This window comes from Hypanus sabinus, chromosome 1 (assembly GCF_030144855.1).
Source record: "Hypanus sabinus isolate sHypSab1 chromosome 1, sHypSab1.hap1, whole genome shotgun sequence".
NCBI lineage: Eukaryota > Metazoa > Chordata > Chondrichthyes > Myliobatiformes > Dasyatidae > Hypanus > Hypanus sabinus.
Genome location: NC_082706.1, coordinates 70916290 through 70929584, shown reverse-complemented (window position 1 = coordinate 70929584; position 13295 = coordinate 70916290). Strand labels below are relative to the sequence as shown.

At 43.0% G+C, this 13295-nt stretch overlaps 1 protein-coding gene across 1 annotated transcript in view; it reads left to right on the top strand.

Annotated features, from left to right (window-relative positions):
- Positions 1–5073: 5073 nt before the first annotated feature.
- Positions 5074–13295, top strand: part of nsmce2 (NSE2 (MMS21) homolog, SMC5-SMC6 complex SUMO ligase) — a 219648-nt gene continuing 211426 nt past the window's right edge. The window contains exons 1-2 of the mRNA XM_059970774.1: positions 5074–5208; positions 6671–6832. Of these exons, the coding sequence (XP_059826757.1) occupies positions 6688–6832 (145 nt within the window). The 5' untranslated portion in view covers positions 5074–5208; positions 6671–6687. The remainder of the gene's footprint in view (positions 5209–6670; positions 6833–13295) is intronic.

Sequence of the window (13295 nt, the reverse complement as noted above, 5' to 3'; positions counted from 1 at the left end):
TACAGCTACAGAGAAAGTCCAGTGCAGATAGACAAAAAAAGCACTAGGACTGTGATGACGTAGAATGGGAAATCCAACAATTCATCCTTAGTGTCCATTAAATTCTCTGAAACAGAGGGACAGAAAATGTCTACTTCTGTATGCCTCCAAGGTTTTGTACCATGTGCGTATTTGCTCTGATCTTTCTTAATCTGGTACCCAAGATGAAGCCGACTAAATTTACAACCTTCTGCAGCTTCTTTCGGTCCTGTACAGTAGCCCCCCACCCCACCAGCCTGTTTTGTGACAGATATTTCATATAAAAACGGTGCACGCACACCAACTTTAGTCGTCTGCTCACGAGTGCATGTACAAGTATATCATAACATCCCCCTTTTTATCACGACAAAGAAAAGGAACAACTGTATTAACAATTAACCTCAATTTCTCTGGAGTCTACTTTCCAGTATATTTTCATGGAATTAATTTTCAAAGCATTCATTAATCATGCCTTGTGTCTCTTATGCCTGTCACAAATACATACCACTCATTATTTCCATTTGTATGAGCCCATATACAAAATATAAAACATACTAAAATTTGACTTTAACTTCAAACTACACAACCTCAAATAGGACATGGACCTTCTTTGAGTATAAACATGACATTGAAATGTCAAATAGTGTCACAGACTTACTGTTCAATTGTTCATACAATTATTCAATGTGGGACAAAGTCTTCTAGATATTGTGGCCTTTTCACCATGCGGCCAGAATGAGTTTTGACTGTTTTGTCCGAGTCCTGTTGTCTGTTATTTGCATGTTTCAGCTTCGTATTAGTGTTTGTGTTCTGTCATTAGCCTCTGCTAGTGTTTGGCTCTGTGCATTTGATGCGGTAGGCACACTGTGGTCATTGATCTCAGTTGTTTGACCTGATTTTGCCAGTTCGTGTGTGATTAGCTTTTCAGACGGTTCCTCAGCCTTCTTTTGTAGATGTGTGCGATTACGTCAGTAGATCCCAGGGGTTTGAACTACATATCAAGGCGCCAACACACAATTGCTTTCTCCCAATTCTTTTTACCTTAACCACGGGTTGCATGTGCACGATATCCCCTTTGGCAAGTGGGGCAAGATCTTTGGCTGATTTGTTGTAATTGTCGGCCTGCTGCTGGATGCGGTTTCGTACACCTGCGTTCGCGTACAGCTCTGTGTTCCAGTAAACTTGCTGTTGTAGGCAGGTGCGTGCGTGTGTGGTGATTCATCAGGCGCTCAGCAGGACTTGTGCTGAGCCATTGCAAAGGTGTGTTGCGATGGTCTACAAGTGCGAGGTAGGGATCTGCTTGTGATTTGTTGCTCTTTGTGAGGATCCGCTTAGCTGTTTTAACTGCTGATTCAGCTTTTCCATTTGCTTTGCTATTTCCAGGACTGCTACACAAGTGCTCAAAATCCCATTCTCAAGCAATTCTGCGAAACTCCGCTGACGTGTATTGTGGCCCATTATCACTAACCACTTGTGTTGGGCTACCATATCTCACAAAATGTGCCTTCAGTTTGCAAATAAGGGCTGCACTGGTCATATCGCAAAGAAGATCTAGCTCGAAGAAATTGCTATAGTAATTGACGGTGACGAGGTACTCTTTTCCTTTAAATGTAAATAGGTTGGTACTTATCTTTTCTCACAGCCGAGCAGGTACCTCATGACTCATAAACGATTCTTTCTGCTGACTCATTTTGTATGTGCGACAAACATCACATGTAGCAATATATTGCTTGATGTCACTGTTCATGCCTGGCCAAAAAAGACATTTATGTGCATGTCTGAGGCATCCTTCTACGCTCAAATGTGACGAATGAATTCTTTCCTTCATTTGCTTTCGCTCACTTTGCGGTATGATGACACGCTCACCTTTGAAGATTAAGCATTCTTGGACTGCAAGCTCATCCCTATAGCTATAGTAAGGTTTGAGTTGCTCTCGGCCATCCGCTGATTACGCATTTCAAACATTTGTAGTGTGTTATCTTTTGCTGTTTCTATGCGAATCTGCTCCAGATGCTCATCGCGGATTGGCAGGTGTGATAGCATGTTAACTTCGTCGAAGCTGTTCTCCTGGCCTGGAGTACCGCTAACTGCTCGAGATAGCGTATCCCCGAGGTGCATGAGCTTTCCTTGACAGTAGGTGATGTTGGAATCTGCAGGTGAAGAAACATTCCCTATAGGTGCTTTGGTGCCTTCACCAACAGCTTCTTAACTCATTTCAAGCAGCTTGTGATCACAGAGTACTCTCGTGAAGCGGCCAAAAGTGTATTGATGGAAACACTCAAGTGGGAAAACGATTGCATTTCCTTTTCAATTGCTGCGTAATGCATTTCTGTGTCCGTTAGCGCTCTGCTTGCATATGCGATCAGACGCCCATTCTGGAGGACTGCTGCCTTTTGTTGCTGGCGTCACATTGGATGGTTAGCTCTTCCTTAGAATTGTAGTGTGCTAACACCGGTGCTTCGGATACCATCCGCTTGACCTTGGAGAACTTTTTGCTGCTCAGCCTACCCCTCCCATGCTACATCTGGCTTTGTCAGCTGTCTTATTGGCTCAAGGGTATCTGAGAGACTTGGTAGAAAATGGCTCAGGTAGTTGACAAATCCGATCAATCGCTGCACTCCCTGCACATCTGTGGGTGCTGGCATGTTGGGAATGTCAGTAACCTTTTTAGGATCAGGATGAAGTCCCTCACTTGTGATGAGATGTCCCAAAAAGGGTATCTCTGTCACTCTGAAGACAGGTTTGTTCTTGTTGAGCCTGATATACTGCTTTGTACAACACTGTAATAGCTGCTCAAGTTTCACATCGTGATCAGCGATTGCTTTTCCCTGCGTTTCCCCTTTTCCTTACACCAGAATGTTGTCTGCGATGCAGATCACTCACGGTAGTCCTTCCAGCGCCTGATGCAGTTTGCGCTGGAAGATCTCTGATGAAACGCTGGTTCAAATGGAAGTCTGAGCCATCTATATTGCCCGAAAGCTGTGTTGAAGGTGGTGAGCATGCTTGATTCACTGTCCAATTTCACTTGCCAGAATGCAGAACTCATGTCAAGCTTGCTGAAAACCTTAGCCTGGTCAAGATCTGGCAAAATATCCTCTATCACCGGAAGGGGGGTAGTGTTCTCTCCTCAGCGCTTTGTTCAATGGTCGAGGGTCAATGCATACACGAAGATTGCCATTCTACTACCACTAGCTAGCTAACCCACCGTGTAGGTTCATGGACTGGAGCTAACACCTTGCTATCCACCAGTTGATCAAGCTCAGCTTTCACTTTCCGCTTCATAGTGTGAGGTAGACGTGTGGGGGGTAACTTCCTCATCAATCTGCAAGTGGGCCGCACCCGAAAGCTCCCCGAGCGCATCATCGAACACCTCTGCATAGCGTTCTTCTGGTGTGCATTGTTTTTCTTCAAGTGTAGATGCATGCACCCTGCGAAAGTTGTCATTGTTAACTGTAATCAGTTTCATTTGTTGGCTGGCCCTGCTTCCCAGCAATGGTGTAAAGACATCTGTGACCACGACAAATTCGACAGAATACCTGCAGTTCGTCAAGGGGTTACGCAATTTCACTCTGCACATTCCTTCTGCATCCATGGTGGTCATGTTCCCCATCATCAGCTTTTTTGTGCATTGTCTTAGTATGTGATCTACTCCCTCCAAGTATTTGTGGGGTAAAATGTTAATGCTCACCCCTCTGTCGACTTGGAAGTCTATTGGCTCCCCATTGATGAGCATCTGTGTGAATACGTCATCCTTTGTCTTCAAACTGTTGACCACCAGCATAACATTGTTGATAAACTCGGTGCTGCTGTCACTGTTGGTTTGGTTACTGCTTTGTGCTTACACCCCATGCATGGGCTTCTGCTTCAGTACCTTTGCAAAGTGATTTTGAATGCCACACACCTTGCACACCTGTCCGTACGCTGGGCATGGTTGTTTGTCTCTTGCATGTTCCGTGCCACAGTACTTGCAAGGGTTCACTTTGCTTCTGTGGCTGTTCAAGGTGCCTTTTGCTCTGGCTCCACCGCTAGCACTAGCCTTCTGTCCAGGATGCTTTGAACCTTTCTTGTTAGCACCAGGTTTAATCCCAAGGACAGCAGGGGACCTGCTATCTGCAGCCATACTGAATGCTTGTAGATGTGATTCAGCCATTTCTTTTACAGTGCTTTTACAGATGTCAATGCAGTTATTGAGCATTAGTTTTCTCTCTTGTAACAGACGTTTTCCTTAATGCCCAGTACGATCTTGTCTCTCAGCAGACTGTCTGACATACATGAGCAAAAATTACATGTCTTCGCAAGAGATCTAAGGCTGGCAAGAAACGATTCAAAGATCTCACCTTGTTCTTGTTGCCGCTTGATGAACAAGTACTGTTCATATGTCTCATTTTTCTCACCCAGAGCATATCTGTCAAATGCACCTAAAATCTTTATGAGGTCTTGGCTTTTAGCCTTATCTGCGAACACAAAACTGTTGTAGACCTCAAGTCCTGACGGTCCAATTGTATGCAAAAATAATGCCGTATGGTATGCAGGAACTTGTTTGTGCAGTTGTGCTACGACGCCGTAATTAGTCCACATCTGACCGTGACGGCCGGCGGCGGGCGAATGCCGCTGACTGGCACCGACCATGGTTCCCCGCCACGGGGTCGCCCGCGGATGCTGGGTGCCGCTGAGATTCAGCCGTCCCACCTCGAGACATTGCTACTGCACCCGTCTCTATTTGTGGCTGGTTGCTCGTTTCGGTTGACATTTATCTACTCTTACACTCACCCTCCGATGTTTCAGTGTTGTGCTATTATTATGCTACTAACTGCAAGTTGCAAATATCGGGCGCTGCCGATATTTTCCGAGTACCACCGCTGTCACTACGTTCCTGGACGGCTATTTCCGATTAAACACCAACTTTAATCATCTGCTCACGAGAGCATGTACAAGCCCACCCTTGCAAAGCACACATTTTTACTGAGAAGGATTTTGAAATTAATAAAGCCACGACAGGTGTTGTCTACGACGAGGTCCTAAAACCAGCATTGCTTTTCAGAATTTGTAGTTTCGGCAAGGGGGTACCGGAAGTACTGATCAGGGTGTGACCGGCTTAAACTACAAATCCCAGGATGCTCCGCGGTTAGCGCCGCAGGCGGCGATTTGAACCGTGAGGCCGAGGCCTTGTTTGGGATTCTGAAGTGCTGGGTGAGTGAGATTTGTGTGCTTCCGTGTGCTAATTTCGACAAAAAAAAAGCGGCTTGATTTGTGGTAGGGTTTCAGTGAAGGGCTGGGTCGCGGGGGGGGGGGGGGGGGGGGGGGGGGGGGGGGGGGAGACATAAAACAACGGTGACCCTGGTTTAGCAACGTAAGTACGAGGAAATCTGCAGATGCTGTTAGTTCAAACAACACACACAAAATGCTGGTGGAACGCAGCAGGCTAGGCAGCATCTATAGGAGAAGCACTGTCAACGTTTCAGCCCGACGTTTCTTCCTATAGATGCTGTCAGGCCTGCTGCGTTCCACCAGCATTTTGTGTGTATTGGATCCTGGTTTAGCATAAGGTTGATCAGAATCAGGTTTGTTGTCACCGGCATGTGTCTTGAAATTTATTCACTTAGCAGCAGCAATTCAATGCAATGCATTATATAGAAGAAGAAAAATAATATAATAATAAATTACAGTATATGTATATTGAATAGATTAAAAATATGCAAAAACAGAAGTAATATATATTTAAAAAGTGAGGTAGTGTTCATGGGTTCAATATCCATTTTATCCATTTAGAAATCGGATGGCAGAGTCTGTTCCTGAATTGCTGAATGTGAGAAAAGGGCAAGCCCTGGGTGCTGGAGGTCCTTAATAATAGACGCTGCCTTTCTGAAAGACCACTCCTTGAAGATGTCCTGGGTACTTTGTAGGCTAATACCCAAGATGGAGCTGAATAAATTTACAATCCTCTGCAGCTTTTTTCGGTCCTGTGCAGTAGATCCCTCCCCATACCAGACAGTGATGCAGAGTGCTCTCCACAGTACTCTTTAAAACCCTGGTTAAATAACACTTTTGTGTTCAGTTATGATCACCTGATTAAAGAAAAGATGTGGAAGCTTTAGAGCAGGTACAGAGGAGATTTACTAGGATGCTTCCTGGATTAGACAGCTTGTCTCATGAGGATAGGTTGATTGAACTAGGGGTTTTCTTTTGAAGAGGAGGAGAGTGAGGGATGATTTAGAGGTATACAAGATGATAAGAGGCATAGATCAAGTGGACAGCCAGACACCTTTACCTAGGGCAGAAATAGCTAATACAAGGGGGCATAATTTTAACAACAACACACACAAAATGCTGGTAGAACACATCAGGCTAGGCAGCATCTATAGGGGGAAGCGCTGTAAGGTGCTTGGAGGAATGTATCGGAGGGATGTCAGAGGTAATTATTTTTACTCGGAGAGTAGTGGGTGTGTGGAACACCCAGCCCAGGACAGTGGTGAAGGAGACAGATATATTAGGGACATGTAGGCCATGGATGAAAAAGAGAGGGCTATGTAGGAGGGAAGGGTTAAATTGATTTTAGAGTAAGTTAAAAGGTTGGCCCAATGTCATGGGCTGAAGGGTCTGTACTGTGTTATGTTCTATATTCACTTAATTGTCTGCTTCTTGTTGTGTACAGGTTGACATTATGATAAGATGCCTGGGCGGCCAACCATCGTGCCTGTGATATCCTTAAGCTCTGTGGATTCTGCATTGTCTTCGCTGAAAGCTTGTCATGTGTCAATCAGTTCTGGAATTGAGGTCACAACTGATGTCGCACTGGCCCTTATAGAGCATGAAGGTAAGTAGGGATCAGATTTATTATAAATACAACAGTGGTATCTTGAGGATCACTTCTGGGGTGTCTGCTTTACATTAACTTGCAATGATTTAAAAAGTCAGTATGTAATGTTTCAAAATGAGGGAACTGTGAGCTGCTGCAGAGGAACTTAGGGCGGACAGAAAGATAAATGTGAGATGGAATGGACTGTTCAACGTAGATTTATTACCCTGAGATTCATTTTCTGGCAGGCATTTACAAGAAAATAAAGAAATATGATAGAATTTATAAAAAACCTATACATAACAAAGACCGATAAATAATCAGTGTGCAAAAGAAGACAAATTGTGTAAATAATAAAAAGTAAATAAATAATACCGAGAGCATGAGTTGTAGATTCATTGAAAGTGAGTCGAGAGGGAGTGGATAAGTTTAGCATTGAGATGAGTGAAGTTATCCATTCTGCCTCAGGAGCCTGATGGTTGTAGGGAAATATCTGTTTCTGAACCTGGTAGTGTGGGGCTGTACTTCTTGACCGATGTAGTAGTGAGAAGAGAGCATGGCCTGGATGGTGGAGTCCTTAATGATGGATGCTGCTTTCTTGTGGCAGTGCTGATTGTAAATGTGCACAATGCTGTGGAGAGCTTTGCTTGTAATGGCTTGGACTGTGTCCACCAGTTTCTGTTCCTGTGCATTAGTGTTTCAATATCAAGCTGTGATACAACTGGTTAGGATACTCTAAACTGTGCATGTAGAGGTTTGTCACAGTTTTAGGAAAATGCACTTCAGGGAAAAATTAAAATGGTGCCAGGGAGAATCCTGGTATGCTGGTTCCTAACACAGAATGTGGAAAGAGGGATCAGTTAGGAAAACAAATTGTTGACTTTTTTCTAATTGGAGGGGTTGGTATATGTAAGCGAGTCGCGGTGAGGCTATATATGACTGTAGTGAGATTTTATATGAAGAACTCTACGCAGTGTTTGTCTTCATACTTGGAGAAAGACAGGGACATAGGTAACACATATTGACTGCAACTCACAAACTAAAAGGTCTGGATGTGATTGAGTCTGTCAAATGTGTTCAGGAAATTTCCTTAATCAGTATGGAATATGGAAATAGGAAAATCTTAATATGGAAAAAGACAGGTCTTGTCTGTGGGTTGAGATTCTAAGTTGAAGAAAGACCTATGTTGATGGTATCAGAAAGGATCTGACAAGCCTGGATTGGGGCAGGCAGCTTTCTGGCAAAGGTACACTTAATAAGTGGGAGGCCTTCAAAAGTGAAATTATGAGAGAATGTAGTTGTATGTGCCTATCACAATAAAAGGTAAAGATAGCAGATTTGAGGAACCTTGGTTTTCAAGCATTATTGAGGTCCTGTTTAAGAAAAGGAGGTGCATAGCAGGAATATAGGGAGGGAGGAACAAATAAGGTGGTTATGGAATATAAGAAATGCAAATGAACATTGAAGAAAGAAATCAGGAGGGCTAAAAGAAGGCAGGAGGTTGCCCAAATAGATAAGTTGAAAGAGAATCCTAAGGAATTATACAAATAAGTTGAGAGTAAAGGGATTGTAAGGGACAAAACTGGTCCTCTGAAAGAGCAGAATTGTAATTCGTGCTTGGAGCCAAAGGAGATGGGAAGATCCTAAATGGATCTTAAAGGTATGTTAGGAACAAAAGGATAGTAAGGGATAAAATTGGTCCTCATGAAGATCAGAGTGGTCGGCTATGTATGAAACCAAAAGAAATGGGAGAGATATTAAATAGGTTTTTTGCATCTGTATTTACCAAGGAGACTGGAATGGAGTCTATGGAAACAAGGCAAACAAGTAGGGAGGTCATGGAACTTATACAGATTAAAGAGGAGGAGGTGCTTGCTGTCTTGAGACAAATCAGAGTAGATGAATCCCCAGGACCTGACAGGGTATTCCCTCAGACCTTGAAGGAGACGTGTTGAAATTGCAGGGGCCCTGGCAGAAATAAATGTCGATATCCACGGGTCAGGTGCCAGAGGATTAGAGGATAGCTCATGTAGTACCGTTGTTTAAAAAAGCCTCAAAAAAGTAAGCCGGGAAATTACAGGCCGGTAAGTTTGACATCAGTAGTGGGTAAATTATTGGAAGGAATACTAAGAGATAGGATCTACAAGTATTTGGATAGATGGGGACTTATTAGAAAAGGTCAGCGTGACTTTGTGCGTGGTAGGTCATGTTTAACCAATCTATTAGAGTTTTTCGAGGAAGTTACCAGGAAAGTGGATGAAGGGAAGGCAGTGGATGTTGTATACATGGACATTAGTAAGGCCTTTGACCAAAGTCCCACATGGGAAGTTAGTTAGGAAGATTCAGTCGCTAGGTATACATGGAGAGGTAGTAAATTGGATTAGACATTGGCATTTGGAGGGATGTGGCCCAGGTGCAGGTCAGTGGGACGAGGCAGAAAAATGGTTCGGCACAGCCAAGAAGGGCCAAAAGGCTTGTTTCTGTGCTGTAATGTTCTATGGTTCTGTGGATCTTTTGCATCTCTGTTTATTCAGGAGATGGGCAGAGAGTCTACAGAAGTGAGGCAATATTAAGTCTATTGACTTAATAGACCAGATACAGATTACAGAGGAGGAGGTGTTTGCTGTCTTGAGGCAAGTTAGGGTGGATAACACCCTAGGGCCTGGCGAGGTGATCCCTGGGATCCTGCAGGATGCAAGTGCAGAAATTGCTGGGGTGCTAGAAGAGATGTTTGGGTCAGTGGGGAGGAAGGCAAATGCCATATTAGCATTCATTTCAATAGGTCTAGAGTACCTAATGCCACTACCAATGATGATTTAAAAGAAGGTTAGAGATTATGGTGGCATTAGAAATGATCTGTCAAAAAATCATTTGCCAGATGACTGGAAAATTGCAAATGTCACTCCACTCTTTAAGAAAGGAGAAAGGTAGCAGAAAGGAAATTCTAGACCAGCTAGCCTGACCTTAGTAGTTGGGAAGATGTTGGAGTCAGTTGTTAAGGATGAGGTGATGGACCACTTGGTAACACAGGACAAGATAGGGTAAAGTCAGCATGGTTTGCAACGAGAGGGGAGAACTCATTGGGCCTTATTTATGCAAACATCCCGACGTGTACAGGTGGAGCCCCGCCCCCATCTCAGATACGCAGACTACATCTCTGTTATGCTAATCCCAGCATACAGACCGCTTGTCAGGTGCTCCAGACCAGTTCAGAAGCAGGTGAAAACCTGGCCAGCAGGAGCCATCTCTGTTCTTCCAGACTTCTTTGAGCACACTGACTGGCACGTGTTCAGGGAGGCTGCAACCGATGGCAACTCTACCAACTTAGAGGCGTACATGGCATCAGTGACTAGCTCCATCAGCAAGCGCATCGATGACATCACTGTGTTCAAGACCATCACTAAGCGCTCTTACCAGAAGCCATGAATGACCGAGGAGATGCGTGCGCTGCTGAGGACCCATGACTCCGCCTTCAGAGCAGGCGACAAGGCAGCCCTAACAACAGTGAGGGCCAAACCGTCCCGAGCCATCAGAGGGGCAAAGTGTGCACCCACCCAGTGAATCCATAGCCACTTCCAGGACACTGGTGACACGTGGCGCATATGGAAGGGCATTCAGACCATCAAATATTTAACCCATCAAATATAATATTTTTCAAAAAGTATTTGAACTGATGAGAGGGGCAAGAATGGGGAAAAAGAATGGAAATAAAAAAGCGACACTGTGGAGCCTGCGTCCGAGAGGAGGGCAGCGAGCGGCTCTCCTACCCGACTGCCGGGCCTCGTTCAGGCGAAGTGGCGAATAACTTTGAAATCCTGAAAGAAATAATGGAGGTCCAGAACGATATAAAGCAGCAGTTCCATGATATTAAGTCAGAGCTCACCAGCATAAATCAAAAAATAGCGGTGGCAGAGACTCAAATTGAGAAGGTGGAAGATCGCGTTCAAAACGTGGAACAGATACTGAGTAAGACAATAAAAATAATACATCACCAAGAAGGTAAACTGCTTGACCTGGAGGGAAGATCGCGGTGGAAAAATATCAGAATCTACAACATTCCCGAAGGAGTGGAGGGCTCGTCTATGACGGAGTTTGTCGGAAAGTTACTGCGGGACACGCGGGAGCTTTCCCCGGCTCTGAAGATGGAAGTCGAAAGAGACCACCGCGAGTTAGTCCCGAAACGTACCCAGGATAGAAAGCCATGCTCAATAATAATTAAATTCCTTTGGTACAGCACCAAGGTGGAAATTCTACGAAGGGCTTGGGGCAAGAAGAGAGTGTTTTTAGAGGATAAATGAATATATTTCGACCAAGATTATCCCCCCCCCGCAGTCCTCCAGAAATGCAAAGAATACTCTGAAGTAAAGTGAGTACTAAAGCAAAGTAAGATTAGATTTCAAACTCCATACCCTGCTAAACTTCGAGTGTTTTATGACAACGGGATGCAGTTGTACCAGACAGTGGAAGAGGCAACTACAGATATGAAGGCCAGAGGGTTGCCTGTCAGCATGACCAAAACAAGGGAAAGCCTGGCTGAGATATTATCCCACTCCGCTTTGGAAATAGTGCGAGAATCTAGAAGGCAGGAGACGGGAGAAGGCCGAGAGAAATATATCAGGAAGAGACTAGGAGTTTCCCAAAGACAGTCCTCACCCCCTTCAGAACAGCCATAAGGTTTGGCTAACTTTAAAAATGTTGAGAAGCTAAATGGAAGCAAAAGTACACGGTGATATACCTATATCGAGAAATACTTGTTATAATGTGGATTTTATATTACTCAGTTGTTGTTATTTATTCGCTCACTTACTCCTTTTTCCCCACCAAATTGAGAATATATATATATAATGTATGTGTGCATATATGTGTACACACACACACACACACACACACACACACACACACACACGCACGTATATATAGGAGTACACAGGACAATCTTGACTGTGTAATGGATTTGTTCACTGACTTTTATGAATACTGCAATGGGGGCCCTCAACTCACAAGTAGGAGGGGTTAACCCCACAGCTAGACATTTCCTCTAGCTCAACCCAGGGTCATCTACTAGAGACCTCAGCTTTGGAAACACACGTTCGTTGCCATTTTTGTTATTATTTGTGTTAAAAGGTAAAATTCATTTCTTTTAATGCCAATGGGCTATTAAATCCGATCAAACGTAAGAGAATTTTATCCAAAGTGAAAAAAGAACAAGCCCATGTAGTATATTTACAGGAAACTCATTTAAGTGATAATGAGCGTAAAAGACTAAAGAGAATGGGCTTCACTAATCTGTTTTTCTCCTCATATAAATCAACATAGGAGAGGAGTTGCTATTCTTATCTCAAGTAAGCTAAATTTTGAAAAAATATTCAAAATGGGAGATAAAGAAGGCAGATATATTCTGGTAAGGGGGAATATAGACAGCAATTCAGTTACTCTATTGAATATATACGCACCCCCGGGAAGTGATATTGGTTTCTTTCAGAAAATTACTGATATTATGGTAACGGAAACAGAAGGTCTCCTGATACGTGGGGGAGACCTAAATTTACCATTACAACCAAACTTAGACTCTTCCAATAGAAAAACCTATGAAACAAAATCCTTACATAAGAAAGTTAATACACTTTTTGAGGATGTTGGTTTAATTGATATCTGGAGGGACCTTTTCCCCGACAGAAGGGATTACACTCATTATTCTGCTCCTCATTCTGTATATACAAGAATAGATTATTTAATAACATTTGGAAAAGACAAAGACAAAATAAACACCTGTGGAATTCGGACTATAGATGTAAGTGACCATGCACTTATATATTTCTCTGTTGATTTTGACCTACAACCAAAGAATACTATTTGGAAACTAAATTCAAGTCTACTTAATGATCCGTACTTTAAGGAACAAATTAAAAAGAAATTGGCCTCTACTTAGAATTTAATGATAATGGAGAGGTTTTGCCTCCCATTTTATGGGATACTCTGAAGGCGGTCTTAAGAGGGAAAATTATAACGATATCTTCATATAAGAAAAAATTAAGGAATAAAACATTAGATGAATTACAAAATAGGCTGAAGGAACTAGAAAAAACACAAATTGAATTTGGCACAGGATACGTTAGGAGAAATTAAAAGAATTAGGAATGATATAAATAATTTGGCGATGCAAGAAATCAGGAAAACTTAATGTTTCTGAAACAGAGACATTATGAAAGTGGATTGAAATCTATGAAAATACTGGCATGGAAACTGGAAAAAAAGATAGCAGAAAATACAATTCATAGAATTAGAGACCCAAGAACAAAAATGATAAAAAATAAGCCAAGTGAAATTCAAGAAGCTTTCAAAGTGTTTTACAAAATGCTATATTCCAAAGTTCCAGGGGGAAGCATATCCCAAATTGACACCTTCTTGAATTCTCTAGAGCTACCCACTTTAAGCGAAGAACAAAATAGAAGAATGACTGCTGACATAACTGAAGTTGAAT